The sequence below is a fragment of the Trichosurus vulpecula genome, chromosome 6, assembly GCF_011100635.1.
Source record: "Trichosurus vulpecula isolate mTriVul1 chromosome 6, mTriVul1.pri, whole genome shotgun sequence".
Lineage (NCBI taxonomy): Eukaryota > Metazoa > Chordata > Mammalia > Diprotodontia > Phalangeridae > Trichosurus > Trichosurus vulpecula.
In genome coordinates, this window is record NC_050578.1 from 167,888,140 (window position 1) to 167,913,119 (window position 24,980).

A 24,980-nucleotide genomic window follows, 5' to 3' on the forward strand; every position below is an offset into this window, starting at 1 on the left:
GCCTCTGTTTCCTCAACTGTAAAATGGAATTAATAATAACACCGACCTCAAAGGAGTATTGTGAGGATTAAGTGAGATTATATTTGAAAAGTGCTTAGTATAGTGCCTGGCACATAGTGGACACCATGTACATGGTAGCTGATATTATTTATTATTATTATTAAGAACAGTGAGGAAGCCAGTAGGAAAGAAGAAACAGAAGGGGAAAGCATAGGAGAAAGCTGGTATTTGAGGATTAGTTGGACTAGAAAAAGGTTGCCAATAGTATACTCAAGTAGTTTCCAGCTATCAGGGGGAGGGTTTAAAATAGCCCATGCTCCTTTGGACCTCTGTGTTTGGAAGCTTACATTTTCACATTAGGGCATCTTTCTTCCCATATAGATGCACATTTAGTATGTCCCAGAGCTCTGACTGACTGGCACAAAATAAATGGGTGGTTTTCACACCTTTAAAACTGGAGAAAATAAAACATGCTAAAGCATTGCTATTGAGTACTTTATCTAAGTGCAGTAATTCTGTAAAATCTAAGGAACCAGTCACAGGTGCTGGAATACTTAACTGAGATAATAAAAATTTAAGTAGTTTCAGTCATTTGTATGAAAATGTGATTATTTGTTAAATCTCCTTGTGATAACCTGCTTGCCTCTATCCTTTTATTTTATAAGGGATGCTGTCTACACAAGAGTAGATCTTTCTTTAAAAGATTTTGTATAGGTGAGAAAATAGGCATGTAGGTTGCATGGTTTCTTGATTACCATCCGTTATTTTTTTTTCAGTCATCTTGTAACTTCTCCTTCTCTCTCAGAATTGACTCCCAAACTTGATACTGGATCAAGTTCAAGTGACTTGAAAATCAGTTGTTTCCAGCTCTAGGCTTGTCTTTTCAATTCTTTGCTAATGCATGCCAGTGGATAATTAATTGGATTTGGAGGTGGTTGAAGCAAATGGTAGGGTCAATTTTTGCTATGTAAAGGTTAGTAATTTGCTAAATAATGAAGATTAATAACTTGATTATCTTTTGGGTGGATTTGTGGAACACGTTCCATTTATCTACTTAGTTATTTTTTGCCTGGTATCATGCTATCTGCTTTGAAATAAATTTTAATTCTGAGAGAAGATTGCCTTCATTAACCTTTTTTTTCAGACTGCCTCTTGTATTTTCCATTTATTTTTCCCTATAAATATCATTATCATCTTATTAAGTTCTATAAATTGACTAAGTACATGAAATATTTTGGAGAATATTGTCATTTTTATTTTATTACTCAGATCTATTTATGAACCATCATTTTTTTAAGTCTTCCCTTTAATCTGTCATTATAGTTTTATAGTTATCCAAACATAAGTCATATGTTTATAGGTAGTCCAATCCCGAGATATTTGATAACAGAATTTTAGTTAGAAAGGACTCCCAAAGCTCTCTCTTCTAAGGAATGTTAGAAAAAAGAATTCTTAATCCGTAGTACAATATATAGGACAAGTGGTCATCTAGATTCTGCTTGAAAATTTCTAGTAAAGGGGAATGAATCCATTACCTATGGGGGCAACCCTATTATTACTCTTTTGAACCACTCTGGTTAGGTACTTTTATTGTTGTTAATTTGCTTCTTTTCAACTTCTACCCATTGTGCCTATTTTCTGATTTCTAGAGCCTCCAGAGCAGTCTAATGCCTCTTCCATATGACAGCCCTTCAAATACTTAAAGATAGTTATCACTTCCCCTGAGATTTTTCTTCCTTAGTCAAAACATCCCCAGTTTTTTCAGATGATCCTTTCCAGCTTATCATTGTTCAAGGTGCAATGCACAGAACTGAAAACAGAAATTCCCTTACGGTCTGATCAAAGCAAAGAGTGCAGGGGAACAATCACCTTCCTATTCCTGGAAATAAATCACTTAATGCAGTCCAAAATTACATTCTTTATATTCTCTTTGGGAGTACCAAATCTTTGTTCTTTGTAACTTGTGGCCATAGGGGTTATAGGAGTATAAATTTAGAGCTAGAAGGGACTTCAGAGGCCACTGAATCTACTTCCCACCCCCTCATTTTACAAATGAAGAAACTGAGACACAGAAATGCCTTTCTTAGGGTCAAATAGCTAGTAAGTGTCTGAGATAGGACTTGTTCACCCCAGGTCTTCCTGACTCCAAGTGCAATGCTCCATCCATCATGCTGTGCTGCCCTAGATTAGTCTTAGGAATGTCTGTGCTGGAAAGTTGTGATTTTCATCTGTGGCCAATATATGACAAGTCTTTATGACTCCAGGGCTGGACCTCTATTCTTTAATCTTAACTTCTTTTCAAGTTTGTAGTAAATATGTTAAGTTATTGCAAGTATTGTGACTTTTGAAAATTAGTTAATATTTATTTTAGGATTATAGGAATGATTCAGGAATGTGTATGGAAAGAACTGTTCCAGTTAGGTGTAGGAAAGAGGAAAGGGAAGTCTAATAACCTAAAAAAAAGATAACCTTTTCTGAGCTTCCATAAACTATACTACTGTGCTAGTGGGTATAACAGGTAATTTGGTGAGATTTACATTCTCTCCCCTCCCTGCATTTATCTTTTAAATGCCCTTCTCCAGTTTGGGATCCGTATCTAGCCACTTGAATTTATTACCCTCTAGTGGCAGAAAGTGGAATTTTTTTCCTTTATCATCTTCTGGCATGACAGACCCTGTTAGGACAGAAAAGAATGGCTTTAAGCTTTACGAATTTTTTTAGGAACCAGATGTTTCTGGATTCAAGCAGTCTTACTGGAACTCTGTTTCTCCTTGTAATTAAAATTAAAATTCTGCAGTTACAGTGATCACACTGTAAGTATCACACTATCTTGACTGGAAAACTTCCACTGAAATGCCTATGTCCAGATTGACAGCCTGGAATTTTCTTTCCTTTAAAAAGAATCATCAGTTTAGAAGAGAGGTACCAGGTAGTACCCGCAAAGTGCAGTGTGAATCAGAGAGTGGGGCTTATCCAAAAATAGGATTGAGGAAGAAGACAGAGGTTGGATCTTTCCAAAGTGGGGGATGAAGTAGATAGCATAGAATGTTTAATTAATTATGTTTAGCTTTAGATAGTATGCGTACTCTGTCCCAAGTTAATTTAGCTTGTGTTTTAGTGGATTGAGAAGGGAATAAAATGGGAGATAAAGAGAAATTATGCAAACACATTCAAATGGATCTGTGGTCTCATGGATTTGGATGTTTGCTTAAATGATGAAGCTTGAAAGCCGTCCACATCAACTTGTTCAGTGGATCTCTTGTCCGTATCCTCCCATAAATTCAACACAGGAGTTCACCCAACATATATAAAGTCCTTCATTTGAGTTCTCTACTTATCATCCCTTACCCTTGCTGAAACCAGTTCATTTTCTCTTCCTCTCATACTTTCCCCAGATAACATCTTTTACTCCCGTTCTTTGAAATTCCTTCTTGATTATTTCTAGTCTGCTTATACTCCTTCTGCATCTTTCTGTTGCCCTGGGAGCTCTCTCTCCTTCCCTTTGTCTCACGTCTCCTAGCATCATTCCCCACTGTCTCCTTTTCTCCTCTTCTTTGAAGTGGCCCTTCTGGCTGACCAGCCATTCAAAATTTTTCCTTTAATCCTATGCCTTCCTGGTTTTTTTTTTCTTCTAGCTGATTTCCCTTACTAATATTCTTTCTCCCAAGATAAAAGGATTGATGCAAACAGAAGATATGTTACACAAAGTATATATATATATATGGTTCCTGGTTAGGCCTGCTCTATTCTCAGGGATTCTGATGTTTTTGTACTCAGTAGGGGCTGAAATATTATTTCATTTTTTTCTCTGATGGTTCCACAACATAGCAGGGAATAGGCAGGGCCTCCATATATGGCAGTAGGTTCCACTTTGAGACCTCCAAATTCAGTCCTGGGGTACTCAGTGATAAGTAAGAGTTGCAGCATAAAAGATACAACCTGCATGATATTCTAGAGTAAAGTGGCTTCCAAATCCCATTGAGGAAGATGAACCAGGGTTAGAACCGCTCTTCCACCTTCTTGTGACTAGTGGTAAAGAAGAGAAGAGGAAAAAAAAAAATAAAAAGAGAAGAGGAAGAGGGCACGGATTTAGATCTTAATGGAAGACTTTAGAAGTCATCTAGTCCAGTCTCCTTATTTTACAGGTGAGAAAACTGAGGCCCAAAGAAGGAAAATTATTTGTTCAGGATCACACAGATTTTTAAGTAATGAAGGTGGGATTCAAACCCAGGCTCCAAATCCAGAGTTCTTTTCCATTATGCCATTAAATTGCTGTTAGTGGGAGTGTTATTGTGACACAGGAAGAAGTAGGCAAAGCACAGGCTCCTGTTTTGGCTCCAGTTTAGGAAAATGAGTTCATGAAAGCCTCTTAGCCCAGACTCTGAATGGGGTTTTGCCAAGGAGCCTCTACCTACCTAGGTATAGCAATAAGGAAGAGGCAAGAGCTAAGGAATTGCTAGTGGACCTCACCTACTTTAGTACTTGGTAGTAATGGGCTGCTGTTGGAGTTCAGCTTTCTTGTGAAACAAGAAAGGAATATTCTAAACTGAACAGATAGGGACTGTTGACACTCACTCTATTTTTGACATCTCCACCCCTCTTCCTAACCATGTCATACTTTCAGGTGTGCTCTCCTTCCATCTTGTACCCTCTGCCATTCTCTTATGTTATACTACTATGTACTACTAGTATAAGCAGCTTTGACTTCCACTGTCATCATGTTTATATTTTAGGTTCCATATTTTACTCCCCTTTCTGCTACCATTTTGGTTGTATTAATTTGGTCTTAAAATCTTTGAGGTCTTAAAAAGCCTATTTTTAAGAAGCAGATACCCCTGGGACATGCCATACTTTAAGCCATTAGTATTCGTACTTGGATTATCAATTATACTTTAGAAAGATGTAATAGTATGTTTCATGGGATAGGCTTCATTAGGAGGCACCAGGAAAAAAGAAAAAGAATTTCATTGTGGAAATGGGAGAGTGTCAAAATTAAACTCTACAGTTTTGCTAGCACTGCCTCTGGCTTTGCTGAGTAATACCTTTAAAAAGTTTTTATTAGTATGTCACAGTTGTTTTCAACTATGTCCATCTTCTCCCCTACCCAGCTAGCTATCTCTTCAGTGAATCAATAAGTATCAGGCACTGGGAAACAAAGATTGGGGAAGAAAAAGAAAGGGAAAAGAAGCAGTTCAGCAAAACTAATTTAGAGAATAACAGCAAAAGGACATGCATATGAGCTGTTAAATTTCCATGACTGAAAGGGGCCTTTTGCACAAAGGTTGTGGAAAACCTTATGTCTGTGGTAGGAGGGGTATTTTATAGATTGGAGAATGCTTACTGGCTTTTTGCAGTAAGAGAGGACAATTAAAAATTAAACAAGTATTCTTTCGTATACTTATATTTAATTTATTTTAATTAAGGCATTTTACCTTCATTAGAGGTTTTGTTTCATAATCAAATGAGCATGGCTTCTTAATGTGTAATGGAAGACTTTTTCTAAATACAAATAACTTATGATATTGCTAACAACTATATTTAGCACAGATTTGGCAACATAAATACTATAATAACCTATTTCTTGATTTTGCAGAATATCAGATTAAATTGGGAGTAGGTATTTATTTAGCTCAGAGGTTTTCTTTCTATAATTGCATATGAAATGAATAGAGAGAGAGAGGAAATAGGCTATCAACATGACACATTAAATCTTTTGGTAACATTGGACCATATAGACAATCTACAAATGAATAATCAAGAATTGATGGTTCTATATGATATTTTGAATAGTTTTATAGAAAGTATTTCGTTCAGTTGTCTTTAACCAATTTAGAAAAAAATCTTGTTCAGGTTTCAGTAAAAACAATTAAGTAGAAGATTTAAAAAATTGATAATGTGCCTTAAGCTGAAGAGTAACAGTGTTGAAAATTTTGCATAATAATGGTGTTGATCATTTTTAATGAAATTTGTTATTGATATCTAATAAAGATGGTGGCTTTATACATTTTATTTAGACTTTTTTTTTTTTTTAAATCAGATGGTAGTAAAAACCTTTATGGACATGGATCAGGACTCAGAAGATGAAAAGCAGCAGTATCTCCCTCTAGCCTTGCATCTCGCATCTGAATTCTTCCTCAGGAATCCCAACAAAGATGTACGTCTTCTTGTAGCATGTTGTTTGGCTGATATTTTCCGAATCTATGCTCCAGAAGCACCATATACTTCCCATGACAAACTCAAGGTAAGATGGTTTTTTAAGAGCTCTTTTCTTTTTGTAATTTGTTACCCATCCTATCCTATAGAATTTTTGAATTTCATATTAACCATTTCATCAAACGAAAGTACATGGCTTACGTTATCTTTACTAAGAAATATCATGGCTAATAATTTGTTCATATTAACTGTGTATCCACAATAATAGCACTTTTAAGGGGACTTTGGGGGTGGTTTTGAGAACTTTTTATTTTGTTTAATATTAACAAAATATACTCAATAAAAAGTGAATATGGCAAAGTGTGAAGTGACTATAAAGTAATGAGACTGGCATAAAAAAACAAATTTGTAGACCTCATAGGTTTTTCCTTTCAAGCACTCACTTTGGAAACTTGATTATTTTAATGATGCTGCTTTCCTAAAGTTTTTGGAATTCCTTTTTTGGAATTGCCTTCAGAGTCTTTGTTGCATTCTTTATTTTATCCCCTATAGTGTCAAATCTTTGTTCTTTGAGGGGGGAGAGGAGGGGGTTGGATTTTTTCAAACAGTCCAAGTCATCCAGAACCAAGACTAGTGAATAAGGTGGGTGATCAAGCTGGGAAATACTATTGTTCAAGAACTGATGGAATGCATGTTGTGAGCTAGAGCTTTGTTGTGGTGAAGAAGCCAATTATTGGGTCACAGTTCATCCCTTTTGTGTTGCACAGAATTTTTCATGCTTTAGAATTTCTGCATAATGAACCCGTGTTAGACCTTGTGGGATAAATTTTGCATAAACAAAGACATTGGTGTCAAGGAAACAAATCACCTGTCTCATGATTTTGATATGCATGCATGCTTTGGAGGGGGGCTCACATGTATACTTTTTTGAGGGCTTACAAGAAAATTTTGGCACTTTACACAGCAGACTTTGACACTTGGTTTTTCAGGCTTACTAGAAACACCATGTTTCATCCCCAAAGATCCCCTTAAAGTTCTCATTATTTTATCCAGCTTCCTTTCCCTGAAAGATAAGAACAGATGTCAAGTTTTCTGTGTTTCAGTTTGTCACTTAAAATGCATAGTGTGGTCTTTCGAGAAACATTATTGGCACTTAAGTTCTCTTTCAGAATCAGCCACTTCATAAATTTAGTTTTAGTTGTTTGAATGAATTCTTGATTGTCAACATTTTAATCAGTCTCCTAGGTGATTGGTGACTTTCAAGCATTATTATAGTCATCTTCTTTACCTTCTTTGAATCTCTTGTGCCAGTTAAAAACTTTTACTCCTGTCATTACTCAATCTGTAAAAAAATAAACTTCCTTTAACATGTTGAATGTCTCACTTGCAGATTTGTGTAACTTCACTCAAAATTTCTTATTAATTCTTTGATCTAAAATTGGTCACTCATTTTTATGCTGACGTGAAACAGCACACACTTATGTTCTTCACAGCTGCTAGCACAAGACTGACTGCTGACCTTGAAATTACTCCTGCTGCAAGTTGAAGCATGTTGCTACATGTCTCTGCTATGATCATTCCTCCTCTGCTTCCACAAGCTACAGAAGAGAATCACTCTCATTACTTTATAGTTACGTCTCGCATGTACAAGACTAAGTACTGAACATGAATGTATGTACAGGCTTAATAGTGGGGAAAATTCCCACACCTGGCTTAATTCTATAGAAATAGTTTCCTGCCTGGATGGAGGAATGGGATAGTGGGCAGAGAGTAGGGGTGGTATGCTAGGGGAATATCTGTGTATTTGTGTTTTACACTGGAGCTGTGCTATGTGGGTTGCCTTGCTCCCCCACATTCTGAGAACACTTAAGATGTATGGAAATGAATAGCTGCTTTTACTTTTACAGTCCCGTTTCTACAGTTTGCAATATTTTTTGTTTTCACTTATCTGTCCAATTACACAATACCAACCTATTTAGCTAAGGAAAAATTTTTTATTTTATTTTAGCCACAACATTAATGATGCAAGGGATAACAACCTTATTTTGGTTTCTTTGTTGATATATTTTATGTTTTTGTTTTACAGGACATATTTTTATTCATTACAAGACAGTTAAAAGGTTTGGAAGATACTAAGAGTCCACAATTTAATAGATATTTTTACTTATTAGAGGTAAGAACTTTATTAGAAATGGTATTGCTCTTCATATTTGTGTAGTAGGGCCAATGAGAAATGAGACCACTCTGAAACATGAAATGGCTTTCATTTTATATGACATTCACTTTTTTCCCAGTTTAAATTAATATTTGTTAAGTCCTTAAATTTTTTTATATTGATCTCTTATTTTTATATTACTTTTATTTTTTTTACATAACTTTTCCTCCTATTCTACCCAACAAGCTTTCCTTTGTAATGAAGAATAAAAAGGGGAGGAAAAGAACAATTTAGCAAAATCAACCAGTACATTAGTCAGTCTGCAACCCCTCCTATGTGCTAGGGCAGCCATATATACCATCCACACACAGAGGCCACCATTTCTGCCAATAAGGGAGGTTCATTTTCTCAAGCTAAGCCATAATTAGCTTTCATTTTTGTCTTTTTGTTCTTTCCATTTACATCATTGCAGACTGTGTGTATTGTTTTCCTAGTTCTGCTTATGTCACTCTACAGTGGTTCTTATAAGTCTTACCATGCTTCTCTCAGTTGTTCTTATTCATCATTTCTTACAGAATAGTTGTATTCCTTTATATTCGTGTACCATAGTTTGTTCAGCCAAATTAAAGTTAGTCTTACATGTCCTAGTAATATAAACTGTATTCCATTAGAATTTTTGAGTTTTAAGAATGAAAGTTTAAAAATTCTTAATTTTTTTATTTTTAAAGTAATTTAAGCTGAAAGCTCTATGTTCTCACCAAGCAGATTTATTTAATATTTGGAAAATCGATATTTAACCTTTCTTCAATACCTTCTGCTTTTTTGATTTTGTTTTGTTTGAAAGTTAATGTTTGGTCACAGGTATATGTTTCAAAATGCAATTTGCATGTCAGTTGTGTTTCTACAGATTTAAAAACTTGATTTTTAATTATTTTAAAAGGAGATGTAATAGTGTTGATTTAGTAAAATTATTCTCTATATCTGTAATTGAATAATTTTGTTGTTGTTTTAGAATTTAGCTTGGGTTAAATCCTATAACATCTGCTTTGAATTGGAAGATTGCAATGAAATTTTTATTCAGCTTTTTAGAACTCTCTTCTCAGTGATCAAGTAAGTTGTTATATAGTTTATATGTTGCTTTGTTTAGAGATCCTCATATTCTCTTGTTTTTTTGTGTGTTTTTTTTTTTTTTACTTCCACGTACCATTTATCATCTAGATTTTTGGAGAGATTAAAAGAATTATATTTCAGCAAAATATTTAATGGAGAGAGGAACCTCAGCAGAAAACTAATAATGGAAATTTGTCTTTGGGCTTAACTTGTCTAGTGCATATTCTATACTCAGAGCTATACTAATTACCATGGGAGGCTACAGAAGTAGTTCCTTTCTGAAAAAGATTATAGTATAGTTGTATATAATTGTGCTGAAAAGCATTAGAGTTTGTATTATAGTATATGATTGCTATCTTGTACGGTAGATTCTGGATGTTTATGGTTTACATTCTAGATTTTTATCAGGGATTCCTTGAATTCCAGTTGTAAAGAAGAATGTATTGGAAAAGATTTGATGGGAAGATAGTAGAATAAGCTTGAAAAAACTGAGCTTAAGAGTCCTCAGTTGAGGACACTTGAATGACTAGGGGAGTCCAGGGTTTGGAGTTTTCCAAACCAGTCTAAAGAGAGATGAGAAAAGGATTTGTAGTTGCATTTTGCCTGTACTTTAGGCAAAACTGGAAATTAGGCAAACTCTTTTTAATACATTTTTTAAATCTTTCTTCCTTGCTCTTTAATATTCTCATGTAGTCCAGATTTCCTCACTTTAGTCAAATTATATATTCCTCCATCCCCAAATTAGCCCTCTTTTTTTCCTCTTAGTCAAAATTACAATTAAGTTATTACTTTTGTAGTAAACTATTGACCTGTGTGAAAAACAGTAGGTCTCCAACTAGTTTGTTGAGCCAAACTTTAAGTAGTTTGGCTCCCAACTCCAAGTAAAATACTAAAAATAACTTTTTAGTTAGAATGCTATGCACATCCCCTTCCCTGGGTAACCCCCTTATTTCCTCCACACCTCTCCCAGTGCCCCTCCCCCTCCCCCCATTCTGCAATAGAGGCACTTCAAACTACAGAGATTGGCAAAGTATCCACCACTAAAATCTAGAGTCAATAAATTCAGATATTTTTGTACTGAATATTAAAATAATTTTCATCTTTTTTATTTTCAATGAGTTGCCATCACGTCAGCTTTTGTTTTTTATGCCCTCAAAAGAGAAAGAGTGTAAATAACAGATTCATGTGCAATTTGAAAAGCTAGTAGTAAATTTCAGCTTTTCCTCTTTCAGACCTCCTACTAGTATGACTGCAAGTAGAAACTTAGGTTTCACTACTTTTTTTCCTTTTCCATACTTCTGACAGCAGTACAGAAAGGCGAATGAAGTAATATGGTCAAAATATAGAGAGCAGAAAGGCCTGGATAATTCACCAATTACCAGAGTAGTAGGCAGTTTTTTCTTATTTGAGGGATATGGATGGAATTGAGCAGATAAGTTGAGGGATCTTTTTTAAAATTGCAGAGAAAGTGCTGCTCATTATCCTGATCCCACTTTTGTGGTAGCTAATAAGATTGAAGGTAGGTGTGACAGCTTTTTTTTTCCTATATCCCAAAATTCTAGTCACATTACCATTTGGAGAAAGCAAAGATGAAAGGGGAAGGGAGATGGAATGAGATGTTTGCTGACATCGTGGCCCATTTGGTTTGAGATTTTGGGGGCATCGACAATTCCTAAACTGAGTAAATAAATTGTGAATAGTCTTAACTAAATGGCCCTTACTCTTCCTAATCCTCCTCTTGTGAGGAAATATATTTTGAATAGTTCAAAAGTGTTCTTGATGTGTAAGACATCACTTCTATATTCAGTTTTCTTAATGTTAAGATTTGGTACCTCAAGTCACTATCATTTCCTCTTACAAATTCCCTTGAAATTTCTTTCATGACAAGATTTTTTTTTTCTTGGAAAAATACTTCCTGTCTTGCCCTCAGAAATAATAAAGAGAAATTAAAATGCCTGAATGTTATTGTTTCTTTTGACTTAAAATCTCTTTGTGTGCCTTAAATTTTTAAAAGAAATTATGGTTAGGAGACTTTTTTTTAATACAGAATTGGAGTCAGTAAAATATATTTGTTAATTCAGCTTTTGGAGGATGGTGCTTGAAATTCTAGTTAATGAAATTAATTCACATTACTCCTTTTAGTAGTGTGAGTCCTGGCAGTGACTTAGGGGGTATAAATGGCCACTGTTTGTGAGATCCCTGTAAGGTAGAGATCTGAGTGGGGGGGGGTGTTGTCGGGGGCGGGCGGAAATGAATGGCAATGAAAATAAATTACAATCTTTTATATAAAAATACAGGGACAAAGATTCTGAGAGGTTATAGGTTGCTTCCAGTCTTATCTACAATTAAGTGAACTGTCTCCACATGTGTTGCTTTTCTCATTGTGCTACGTTGTGTCATATTATTTTGGTGTCTAGTTTAATTGATAAAGAACAGATAAGAAGTTTTTACTGTGTATGTTAAAACTTTGAATTGTCAGCATTAATACGAGTATTAATGCATTAGTAACTCATTTCTATTTGATACAATGTACTTTTGTGCAGATTTGAATCTGGATAGTTCTAATTTTCTGAAAATTTTCCATATTTCAATTATAGTAATGAGAGAATACAATGGAAGGAATTAGAAAATTAATTTCCCTTGTCCTGCTTGCTGCTTTACCAATATTTACTGTCTCCTTACTTTGTGCAATGGATGAGTTAAATAAATACTCTTAGAACTCAGTTCTATCCTAAGCAAAGCTGTCCTGTCACTGGCTTTACATTCTTTGCTTGACTAGTTCATACTTTGTGGGCCTACTGGGGCAAGAACAGTTTAAATAAATCCTACCTAATTAAACTCTGCTTTTAACCTGAATATGGATTGGAGAAACTAAATTAGAGATCCTCTTTCATAAGTTACTGCTTCTTTGCAGAATAATAGTCAGTTGGTTGAGAAACTAAGCAGTTGAAATCAGAACAGGTTGGCCTTACTAATGTATACATAGAGTAGTAAATTAAGAAGTGATAGTATAGCTCTTTTATCCTAAGCTTTTACTTAAAGGTTGTAATCTCTGTATTTAAAATAAAATTTTAATATGATTTATTCTTTGTTCTTTTCAGCAATAGCCACAATAAGAAAGTGCAAATGCACATGTTGGACTTGATGAGTTCTATCATCATGGAAGGTGATGGAGTAACCCAAGAATTATTGGATTCTATTCTTATTAACCTCATTCCTGCACATAAGGTCAGAATATTATAAAGATATTAATAGTGGAATTTCCTATCTCCCAACCTTTATTTTTCCCCCATCCACAAAAAAAGGAAAAGAAATCATAATCATTACTTTGTAGCTACCAGTACTATAAAGCTAATTTGGTGTAATTTAATACCTGTTAATTCCAAATCAACAAGTGCTGTGTTTAAATTTTTTTTTTCAAAGAAGGCTGTCTCTACAGAATCCCAACCTTCTCTGCAGAGAAAATACTAATTTTAATCCAAATAAAAGGGTTGATGTTCTTTTTCTTATTAAATTCCAAAATGTGGATATACAACTTCCCATCTCATGGCATACTTGCTCTTGCCTTTTGGTGATATATGTTTAGGGTAGTAGAGAAAGCAATAGTATGGTGGGAATGAAAGGATTGATATAGGAAGAAGCTATGGCATAGTTCAAAAGTAGGCTAAGTTAGACTTTAACACTCTTTTATCTCTTTTCCTCTTTTTTCCCCCTCATACAACTTTACACAGTTATCCTGAGCCCTTGTGACATTGAAAGTTTTGTGGCAGTATTGTACTCTGGCTGGCCATCCCTGGAGCAATAATCAGGGATTTAGAAGTCAGCTAGCTACCTTTCTCTCCCAAAGTTTCATTTCCTTTTTTTTCTTGGATTTTGTTAGTAGGAAGGAAGCATCTGATATGTGTTAAGAGTACTATACATCTTTCCTTAACACTCTCAAAGGTATTAGTATTTTTGTGCTGTGTTTAAAGGCTAGCTCTTAGTTTCTTTTCTTCTAAATGTAAGATGACTTTAAATCTAGCTTCTGATACTTGAGCCAACTCCAGGCAACCTTTATTTGAGGAAGAACAACTTTTGATTTCATTTCCCTGAAGCATTGAGCTAATTGGATATGTGTTATTTGGATAGTTACGTCTCTAAGATATTGAGAAGTGCTGACCAGTGTCTGAGCATGGTGGAAAATGGAACACTTCTCTTGACCTTGTTCTACGCCATGCTAAGAATCTCAGCAGATTATGGAAAGGAATGTATGTCAGGAGGAACCAACTTTGGGATTTTCTAAGAGGTGCTTTGAGATACAGATTCTTATTTCAGGTGTGGATAGGGGGTGGTTTTACTCAGTAAGGTTTGTTTCAGTGGGTACAGTCTGTTGTTTGCAGATCCTAGATTAGAGAGTTTACGGTTGTCAGTGAAATATACTTTTAAGGGTAATGTAAGATATAGTATCATAGAGAGCTGGGAGGGACATTGGAGTTCATATTATACACAAAGGAGGAAACTGAGGGCCAAACACAGTAAGGGACTTGCTTGACATATTTTCATCTGAAACCTAACATTTTAGAAATATTAACTTTTTTACCCTGAAACAAACTAGCGTGCAGCCATTCAAAAGAAAGAAACGTTGGAGCTTTTGATCAGGTTCCAAGAAGGAAAACGTTGAATGTCTGGTCCATTTAGTTCCATAGGGAAAGATAAGATGAGTTATTAATGTGGACTAAGAATGGAGGAGCTGGCATAGCAATCTGGCATAGCAAATGTTTAGTAAAAGTGAAATATCAGTTTGGATGAAAAATATTTTAGTGTTCTAGTTTAGTAGATATGGGAAATATGCATGAATTATTAGTAGTTCAAATGATTTGGCTTTCAGCTCAATAAAAAATTTATATTTGGCTCAAATTGGATTCATGGTTTCATTTATCAGATTTCTGCATTCAGGTTCATTTGGCCATTTGGATAAAAGAGGAGTGAACAGAAAGTTAATTATTTGTTTACTTGATTATTAGTGTATATCTGTACCTACTAATGTTGTATTTAACATTCTGGTAGATGGAAAGAATGGAATTTTCTCATGGTTATATTTACTCCAGATCAATAGAAGATATTCCATCAAATTGCATTCATTTTTTGTAACATGAATCTTTTCATCCTTTATTTCAGAACTTAAATAAACAAGCATTTGATCTTGCAAAAGTGTTACTGAAGAGAACAGTCCAGATCATTGAGGCATCCATTGCTAATGTATGTATCTGTTTCAACTTTTAATCTTTAATTTGTAAACTTGAACTTTTAGGGTTTGATCCCTTCTGACCACCTCAAAAATTATTTATACGTTTTGCTTTGATAGAGACAAACACCCAAGCAAACTTTTAACAAAGTAACTTCCTCTCTTTTTTTTTTGAAGGTGGGGAGGGCAAAGCATTTGAGGTTAGGTGACTTCCTCAAGGTCACACAGCTGCTAAGTGTCCTCTTGACTCCAGGGCCAGTGTTCTATTCACTGCACCACCCAGCTGCCCCTAGAATATCATTTGTTAACAGAAATGAGGAATGAATCCTTTAATTTTATTAGAATCGTACTCACATTAACATGAAACAATTTATTTTATATTTTTGTTGCCTCTCTCTATAGTGACTTTGTTTATATTATTGCAGTTACTATATGTGTTATGTTGACTCACCTTCATCCTGCATGACTTTGTATATCTTCTATGTTTTTGTGAAATTTTCATATTTAAGTTCCTTATCATACAACAATATTCCATTGCATTCCTGTACCATGATTTCTTCAGCTGCCAGGGGGCAAATCATTTGTGTCCAGTTTTTTGTTGTAAGACTACTTATGAAATTTGTATATACATTAGTCTTTTTCACATCAGCCTCCTTGGTATGAACGGTTTGGCACCTTTTTATGTACAGTTCAGAATTGTTTTCCGGAGGTTGAACCTGCCTTCCACCAAGGAGCTCTCCCATCTTTTAGCTATTGTCCAGCTTGACAGACTTGAAGTGATGCCTCAGGATTGTTGTGATTTTTATTTGTTGGTTATTTGGAACATCTTTAGCAGGTTATTGATAATTCGTAGTTTTAGAAAAATTGTTCAGATCCTTTGAATATTGTCTTGGAAAGTAAGTTGATTTACTATTCTTTTCCACTTCTCTACATGTTAATGTTAGAATTTGATCTGAATCACTTAATGCAAAATTTTTTGCCCTCAGGTTGTATTCCTTTTTAATCCTATCATGTTGATTTGATCAATACAAAGCTTTATAATTTTATATAAGAGATTATTTTGTTTTATCATGTTTACTGAATCACAGTTCACATGCTCTGCTCTTCAGATTGCTCAGCAAAGCTCTTCATATTTCCTCCTCTTATGAAACAACAGTTATTTTTACTCATGTGATTGTGATCACTTTTTTCTTTGAATCAAGGCTCTCAAGAGAAAAAAATTCTCCACTCTTGTCTTGAATGTATAAAATTTTAACATTTAAGATTTTAAACTAGTTCTCTTTCACAAGCTTAAGATCATTGTATTTATAATAAAATTCATTGTAATGAGTTTCTTGAGACTGAAGTTATATTACATAAACTATAATAACTTTTCAAAGACAAATACAGTCATGTTGGGTATTTGTGGTTTCTTGCTTATAGATCACTGTCTCAGTCATTTAAGCTGAAAGTTGAGGATAATCTCCATAATGTTATTTCACATTAAAAGTTAGCTAACAAGAATTGAAAAGAAGTCAATTTTTTTTTTAATAAGGAATTCCAGGAATTTTACAAATTACCCCTTCATATAGAATTTTGTCCAGATAAATATGTTGCCAGAAATCACATTCATAGCATGGGGAATTTTTACATTTCCATCTAACTTTATTTCGAAGATAAAACAGAGATAATATCCCACCTCTTTTTTAGTGAATTAGAAAATGAAAAGTGCTTTGGCGAGACATTTACTATTCTCACTGCCTTTTGCCTTTTCTAGCTACTAGATCTTTAGTGTGGGATTTTGTGGAGTGGTACAGCAGGAACTAATGCTTTGGAAGCCTGGCCAATGTTCTAAGTCTGGATGTCTGAGAGAGAAGAGATGAAAAATGATAGGAGAACAAAAAGAAAGCATAAAAATCTTAACTTTCCTTTTTTTTTGTATTTAAATGCAGATAGATTGTTCCAAGGACATAGATCAGAAAAAAATTTGTAGTTATTTATTATATTTAATTTTGTAATAAAATCAACAAAAGATTTCTTCTGCTTTAGTAATCTTGTTTTATGGAAGCCTTCTTTGTAATGATGGTAGATAGCTGTGAGTAATGAGTATCGAACTTTTGGTGAAGAAGAGCTTTTATTTGTGCACAAATTCAGATCCTGACACTGATGCTTAATATGTGACCATGTGCAAATCACTAAGTCTCTATGAAACTCTTGATAACTTACCTGTAAAGGAGGGAATTCTTAAACCAATATAATCATATATTCTTGCTATCTGAATGTGTTTTCCATGTCGTAATTGGATTTTATGTAGACATTGCATTTTCTTTTGAGTCAAAATACTTGATGTTTATAAATTTTGTGAAGGATTGTATTCTAGTATAAGATCTGTTCCATTCATTATATGTTGGAAATTTAAAAACAAAACTGCAGTTTTTTTTAACATGGTGGAATTGCAAATTGTTGATTATTAGTAATGGTTTACATGTTTTAGTATATGTGCTGCCAAAGCAAGAACTACACTAACTGTTTTAACGTCACCTTTCCTTGATTAATTCTCATGGGCAATATCTGTGCTGCGTTACTTAAGAAAACAACTTTGCAAGTTGTGTTAAGATGGGCTAATTTTTTAAAACTTTTTTTCCATTTATTTATTTATTTATTTTTTTACAGTTTTTCAACCAAGTTCTGGTGTTGGGAAGGTCTTCAGTAAGTGATTTGTCAGAACATGTATTTGATCTGATACAGGAACTTTTTGCCATAGATCCTCATTTATTGCTTTCTGTTATGCCACAACTTGAATTCAAACTAAAGGTAGGATTTCATAGTTTTCTTGAAGCTTTTTTGTAATTAAAAAAAGGCTATATGCCACACAATTAAGAACTTATTATGTTATAATTATGAAATAGAACATAAGTTAAAACATATTGCTAGTAAAATGAATATCAAGAAATTATTCATTAACTGTATTACTGATTGAGATATTAAATAATCTACATATTTCAAAACAATTGCATGATTGTTATTTATAGTCTATATTTTATAATATATTAATTTCTTTATTATCTGCACTGAATGGAAGAGAATAGTGGCAAAAATAAATATTAAAAATAGTGTAGATGTGTTGTAATGCTGTTATTATAGAGTCATCTTTGATGGAAGATAGGTTTGTTGTAGGATTCTATTCAGTAGGGCTTGGTAACATTAGCTTGTAGCGCTGGTGCAAGGATCCAGTATATGTGGCTTTTGGAGTAGATCTTCTGCTCTGCTCTAATCCAGTAGAAAATAACAGGATCTTATAGATGTATAATGTTTTCTATTTCTTCAAAGTCTTCTATAGACATTATTTTAAGTGTCACCTAGGACATTACTGTAATGCGAGCATGGCAAATACTATGATGTAATCACGGACCTGGGTTACATAATTTAGACCAAGTCACTTAAACTATCTATGCTTCAGTTTCCTTATAATGCCACTGTCTACTTCATAAGGTTGTTGTGATATTCAAATGAGATAATACATGTAAAGAAACTTGGGTAAAATGCTTTGTAAATGTTTTTATCACCCCCATTTATAGACTCAGAGTAAAGAGAAGTCAGTTCTTTGCCCTCAGACATTGGGAGTAAGAATGAGGTTTCAAATATCCTGACTCGTTAAACAAATACTAACGGAGAGCTACCAGTAGACTAGATTGAATCTATGCACCTTTGTATATGAGTTGGTATGAAATGCTTTACTTTGAAGCCTACTGTTGTATATCTTCCTTATGCTTCTCTAAGCTTGTCCTCAGGCATCAGCTTTTCCAGTTTGGTAGAATCTACATTGCCAGTGCCTTTGAAAACCCAGGGTCAGAAGGAGGCATCCCAAACAAGATCAAGGGGAGCACAGAGTAGACAATACTTTTGTCCTCAAAAGGGTCAGCCCCTGAGAGACTGTGTTTAAAGGTTTAATTTTTTTAAATTATTATTATTGTCTTGTGTTTTGACACAACAGACACTTGAATTGAGTGCGCATTTATTAAAGATCTACCATGTGGCCAAAAACGCTTCCCACCAAATTTTTGCAGAGTATATTCCCTAGGAGAAGCCACAGAAGGAAGGGGATGTGTTCTTGAACTGCAGTCAGGTGATGCAGTGGATAGAGCGCTAAGCCTGGAGAGAGGAAGACCTGAATTTAAATATGACCTCAGACATTTATTAGCTCTGTGATCCTGGGCAAGCCACTTTGCCTCAGTTTTCTCATCTCTAAAATGGAGGTAATGACACCTGCCTCCCAGTGTTGTTCTGAGGATCAAATGATCGTATAATAATTTTTAAAGAGCTTAGTGTGGTGCCTGGCACATAGTAAGCACTATATAAATGTTTGGTGGTGGTGGTTGTTGTAGTCATAAGCTGTCTATACAAGTTTTCTTGTATGTCTTTGAATTTATGTTTGTTATTCCTTATAGTAAAGTAAAATTTCCATGCATTCACGTACTGTAATTGGTTTGACCATTTGCCTATTGCCAGGTGCACATTTTGTTTTCCACCTTGGACATTTTTATATGTATAGTCTTGTTGTTGATAACCTCCTTGGTATATAGACCCAAGAATGAAATGTCTGGGTTAGAGGGTGTGAAAAATTATAACTTTGCTTGTATAATTTCAAATTGTTTTCCAGAATAGCTCAACAAATTCCGCTGCTTCATCAGCATTGAATTAGCATTCCTGTCTTCTGTAGTCCCTCAAAGAATTACTTTTCTCATTTTTTAATAGCTTTACTAATTTAGTGGCCGTGAGGTGAGGCAGAGTTGCTTTGTAATTTTCATTTCCCTGTTGGGAGGGGAATGAGCATTTATATAGTACCCACCATGGACCAGGCACTGTGACACCAAGTGCTTTTTACAAATATCTCATCTTATCCTCGTAACAGCCCTGGGAGATAAATGCTATTATTTTTCCCTTTTTAGAGTTGAGGAGACTGAGGCAGACAGAAGTTAAGTCACTTGCCAGGGTCACACAGCCAGTAACTTTCTGAGGCTAGACTTGAACTCAAGTCTTCTTGACTACAGGTACAGTGCTCTGTGCATTATGGCGCCATTTAACGTCACCCAGCAGGAAGAGGATAGACAAACCTGCAGATACGGTGCTTCTTAATTCTCTTATTCTGTGAATACAAATTAGGTTATAAAAAGTGCATGAGAGAGGCATAAGAGGAATTTTGATCTTGTCCATGTAGATAGGTCTTGTGGTACAATTGGAAAAAGAGCTAAGCAGTATCAAAGCATCACAGTGTTCAAAGGAATTGCATAAGTCCATACATCTAGGTCTAAGAATGAATGTTGATGTTGTATATTTGTGTCAACTGCATACAGATGTTGTATGTCAGACTTTATCGAAATAATTTGATGATAAGACCTCTTGTCCCCCCAATTTATCCCAATTATTCTGATATTTATAATTTTTTCTATAATTGCGATTGTCAATTTTTTTATTTTACCCTCTATTCTGTCCTTTGTCTGGTTACGAATTTCCCCTCAGACATCTTATGAAAGAAAGAAGTTTTCAATCTCCTCTAATTAGGGGTTATGAATTCTTATATTGGCATCTTTCATATACTCAGAATTTATTGAGGAACATGGCTTTATATGTTGATCTAAAATTATTCTTGATTAGTGTTTTTCAGTTTTTTAGCCTTAATTTTACAACAGTGTATTGTTTTGTGCGTATATTTTGAGGACTTGGTTTTCTAGGTCATTGCATTGATCTACTTTTTGAAAAAAAATCAGTAGAGGTAGTTTTGATAATTACTGCTTTGTTAGAATAGTTTGAAATCAGTTTTAGGATTTAATAATTTAACAATATGCATCAAAAAATTGTCATGCTGCCTAAAAATAGCCATATAGCATAACTCTCAGGGTTTTTTTTATCTCTGTATTTTTACATTATTTAGAAGTCTGTGCCTCACATTTATCAAGCAGAAGCTTCTCTGTTCTTTAGAGGATAATACTAAGAAATGGATCAATGTAATTATATTAAAAACGACATCCAAAACCACATGGTTATCTCAACAGGTGGAGACAAAGTCTTTGGCAAAGGACAAGTCACTTAGGCTTTAAAACAAACAAACAAACAAAAACCTTGCAAAATATTGCTGAAGAGGGACTTTTTTAATATCATAAAAAACAATATTCCAAATCAAAGGTAAGCATCATACGCTTGCTTGGAGATACATGAGAAGCTTTCAAGTTAAATACAGTTATAAAGCACAGATGCACACTCCTCAAAGTACAGAAGTAAATCAAGGCTGCCCACTTTCCCTCCTATTATTTCATATAGTTATAGAAATAAGACAAAAAAAAAGATATTACAGGCATTTTTAAAAAGGCAAAGAGTATATGTAGCCCAGAGGCTTCTAGGTCGTTCAGTGGATAGAGCGCTGGGCCTATAGTCAGGAAAACTTGAGTTCAAATTTAGCTTGACCTGAACTTGGGAAAATCTGAGTTCAAATGAGCCGTGTGAACTCGTGCAAATCACTGTACTACTTTCTGTCTCAGTTTCTCCCCTGTAAAATAGGAATACTAGTAGCCAACCTCACAGGGTTGTTGTGAAGATCAAATAAGATGATATTTGTAAGGTGCCTAGCACAGCGCCTGGCACACACAGTAAGTGCTCAATAATTGCTCTTTTCTTCCTTTCCTCTTCCTTGTTTGTGGATGACATGATCGTTTACTTAGAATGTCCTAGGGAATCAGCAGAGATACTGTTGGAAAAAAAAATCAATAGGTAGAGCAAAGTTGAGGCCTCCAAATATATCCACAAAACCCAGCGGCATTTTATATAATACTAATGCCCAAGAAGCAATCGTAGAAAGGGAAATCTCATTCAGAGTAAATACAAAACATGTAAAATATTTGGAGATTAGTCTGCCAGAGTACATGAAATACTTGTATAGATTCAGTCACAAAGTATACTTTCAGGAAACAACACATTAAATAGCTGGAGGAATCTTCGGTGCTAACGACGGGGCCGGGTCAATGTAATAAAAATGACAACTCTACCAAAGTGTAATCTACAGGTTTGATATTATAACAATCAAATTACCAACAGGAAAATAGCTACAAAATTCATTTGGAAAACCAAAAGATCTAGAATATTAGGGGAGAATGATAAAAGATAGGAGTGAAGGGAGAATAGCCCTTCTAGTCATCAAAACCATTTGGTATTGGTGTAAAAACAGATATATATGTGAATGGAATAAGCTACAGGGTAGACTGAAAATGAGGATTTGTGCCCTGAGGTGGTGTCCTAGGGAGGGAGGGGGGAGTCTCTAGGCTGAAATGAGGAAGTTCAGAAACAAGCAGCAGAAGTGTGGCTCAGACCCCCAGGAGCACAGCCAGGTGTCAGTTCCAGTATCTAGCCCAGACTGCAGAAGAATAATCAGGGCAGGAATCTCAGATCAAAGGGGAGCCAACAGTTCTGTAATTCTGAACTGGCAGACTTTTCCACCTGGTTCATAAGGGCTAACTCTAGCATTGTTCTTCTGTTACTGAGACTAAAACCTAGGTAGAGAACTTGGCTAGAGCTCAGACCTGGGCCACTGGTTAGACCACTTTGATAGCACTGAAATTCGCAGGTCCCTAGCCTGAGGGCTGGCCTCACTAGCCTGGAATAACATAAAACTAAATATGCTAAGAAGAAGGGCAACTAGGTGGTGCATTGGATAGATTGCCAAGTCAGGAAGTCAAGTTCAAATCCAGCCTCAGATACTTACTAATCCTGTGACCTTGGGCAAGCCACTTAAGCCTCTTTGCCTTATTTTTCTCAACTGTAAAACGAGCTGGAAGAGAAAATGGCAAAGCAGTCTAGTATTTTTGCCAAGAAAACTCCAAAAGGGATCACGAAAAGTTGGGCACAACTGAAAATGAATAAACAACAAATACCCTGAGAAAGCAACAACAGTGCTCCAGAACCCAGCCCCTAACATCAAGAACAAAACCAGGAAGTCACTTGGAAAAGTGAGCAGACAAGAAAAGAACCACATCATAAAGAGCTGTTATGATGGCAACAAGGCTCTCAAGACACAAATGCTGAAGAGAATAACTCCAAAGCATCTATAGGCAATGCCCCAGAGAAAAACAGCTTGAGCACAAACGCAGCTAGAATTCCTGGAAGAGATGAAGCAAGAGGTTTTTTTTTTGGTTTTTTTTTTTAATAAAGATTTTTAAAATGTTTTTGTAAATGAAATGAAAGAATATGAAGAAAAATTGGAAAGAAATAAGAGCCATGCAAGAAAGAGTTGATAAGTGAAGTTAACAAGCTTGGCATGAGTAATATAATACCTTGTTGAGGCAATAAACTATGAAAACTATAACAGACTGATTATAGAAGCCAATGACTCCATGAGACAAGAGATATTAAATCAGTCAAAAGACTGGAAAAAAAATTAGAAGAAAATATAAGCCATCTCATAGCAAAAGCAACTGATCTGAAAAACAAATCAAGGAGAGAAAATTTAAGAATCCCTGGAATCTATAAACATCATGACCAAAAATATAAAGAGGTTAGATATGAAGAAATTTTAAAAGAAAACTACCTAAATGTCTTAGTAGCCAAGTGGAAATAGAAAAAAATCCACCAATAACTTCCTGAAAGAAACTCCAAAATGAAAAGTTCCAGGAACATGATAGCCAAAATCCAAAGCTTCCAGATCAAAGAAAAAATACTATAAGCATTTTTTTTTTTTTGCATTATTTCAGATGTCCTTTCCAGAATGATTGGACCAAATTCTAGCTTCACCAACAATGCATTAGTGTGACTCTTTCTACAACCCCTCCAATAGTGACTGTTCCCATCTATTGACATCTTTGCCAATTTGCTCGGTGCAAGGTAAAACCTCTGAGTTGTTGTGATTTTCATTTCTCTTAATTTTAGTTCTTTTTGGAACATAGTTTCATATAGCTATTAATAGTTTCCCATTCTTCTGAGAACTTTTTAATGTGTCTATTGATCAGTTATCTCTTGGGAAATGGAAAGACTTACATGAAGTGATGCAATTTTAGATCAGTAGGTTCTATCAACAATATATATATATATATATATATATATATATATATATATATATATATATATATATATATATACACACACACACATACATATGTATACATGCATACACATACACAAAACCAAATACAGCAAGATTTTATTTTATGTAAGCTTAGAAAGGGACACAGTAATTTCATTTTTTGCTTCTTTAATTTCTTTGATTCTCTCTGTTAAATATTATGTCTCATACACTATTTTATTGTTTATTTTATGTTTGATTAGAAACTTTTCTTGGTGGTTATTAAGTTTATAATATTTTTAAAAGAGTAAAATTATGTGCCTATTCATCTTTCATTATTGGTTCATAGATTTAGAATTGGAAGGGATCTTAGAGGGTATATATAGTTCAACCCTCTAATTTACAAATGAGGAAACTGAGGGCCTGGGATATTAAATGATTTACCCAAGATCAGGTAGGTAGATGGGATTTGAACTCAACTCTTTGACTCCAGAGCTATTTATTCCTCATTTTTCTGTACCCCACTGCCTTTTCATCTGTAGCTAGGTGGCATAAAGCACTGGGCCTACACTCAGGAAGACCTGAGTTCACATTTAACCTCAGACACACTAGCTGTGTGTTGCTGGGCAAGTCATTTAACTTCTGTCTCAGTTTCTTCATCTGTAATATGAGGATAATCACACCACCAAGGGTTGTTGTGAGAACCAAATGAGATAGTTATAAAGTACAGTTCCTTGCATGCTAGTGTTATATGTTATTATTATCTCCAAAATAGGCACATAAATAATATTCAGTATTAAATATACTGCAACATGAGAATACTTGAAATTTGTTCTTACTAGGTTGTTTCAAATTCTCTCTCCTACTTCCTTCTCAGCCCCTTGCAATCTGGTTTCATTTCACAGAAACTTCTCATTGAAGATTGGTAATAGTATGTTGTGATTGCTAATTTGTTTTCATCCTTCTTCAGACTTATATTCTTAGATGGTGTGGACTACTCTTTGCAGCTCACTCTTGAGTATCCTACCCATCTTACTGTTAGTTTTTCAGTCTTCTTTGTTGGTAAACCAAATCTCTAATCATGGATATTCCTCGAACTTATATCCTGAACCTTCGACTTAATCTCTGCCCTCTCATTTTGATGATCTCATCAGCTCAATGGGTTCTCTATGATTCAGTATCATCACCAGTTGTCTTTTGGACATCTTGATCTGTATGTCCTTTCAATATTTTAGTCAGGTGTTGGTGCATTACTTGCTTCTGCAGACTTTCTCTTGAAGACACAACCATCTATCCAGTCAGTCAGTCTCACA

The 24,980-nt window shown here is 34.8% G+C and overlaps 1 protein-coding gene across 2 annotated transcripts in view; it reads left to right on the forward strand.

Annotated features, from left to right (window-relative positions):
- The window catches only part of PDS5A (PDS5 cohesin associated factor A), a 165,412-nt gene that overhangs the window by 58,752 nt on the left and 81,680 nt on the right, over positions 1 to 24,980 (forward strand). The window contains exons 3-8 of one of the 2 annotated variants that reach the window (XM_036762868.1): positions 6,038 to 6,241; positions 8,240 to 8,326; positions 9,321 to 9,418; positions 12,520 to 12,646; positions 14,576 to 14,656; positions 17,295 to 17,435. In XM_036762868.1, the coding sequence (XP_036618763.1) occupies positions 6,038 to 6,241; positions 8,240 to 8,326; positions 9,321 to 9,418; positions 12,520 to 12,646; positions 14,576 to 14,656; positions 17,295 to 17,435 (738 nt within the window). Of the gene's footprint in view, positions 1 to 6,037; positions 6,242 to 7,782; positions 7,825 to 8,239; positions 8,327 to 9,320; positions 9,419 to 12,519; positions 12,647 to 14,575; positions 14,657 to 17,294; positions 17,436 to 24,980 lie in introns of those variants that run through there. The other variant, XM_036762869.1, reaches the window with a different exon arrangement.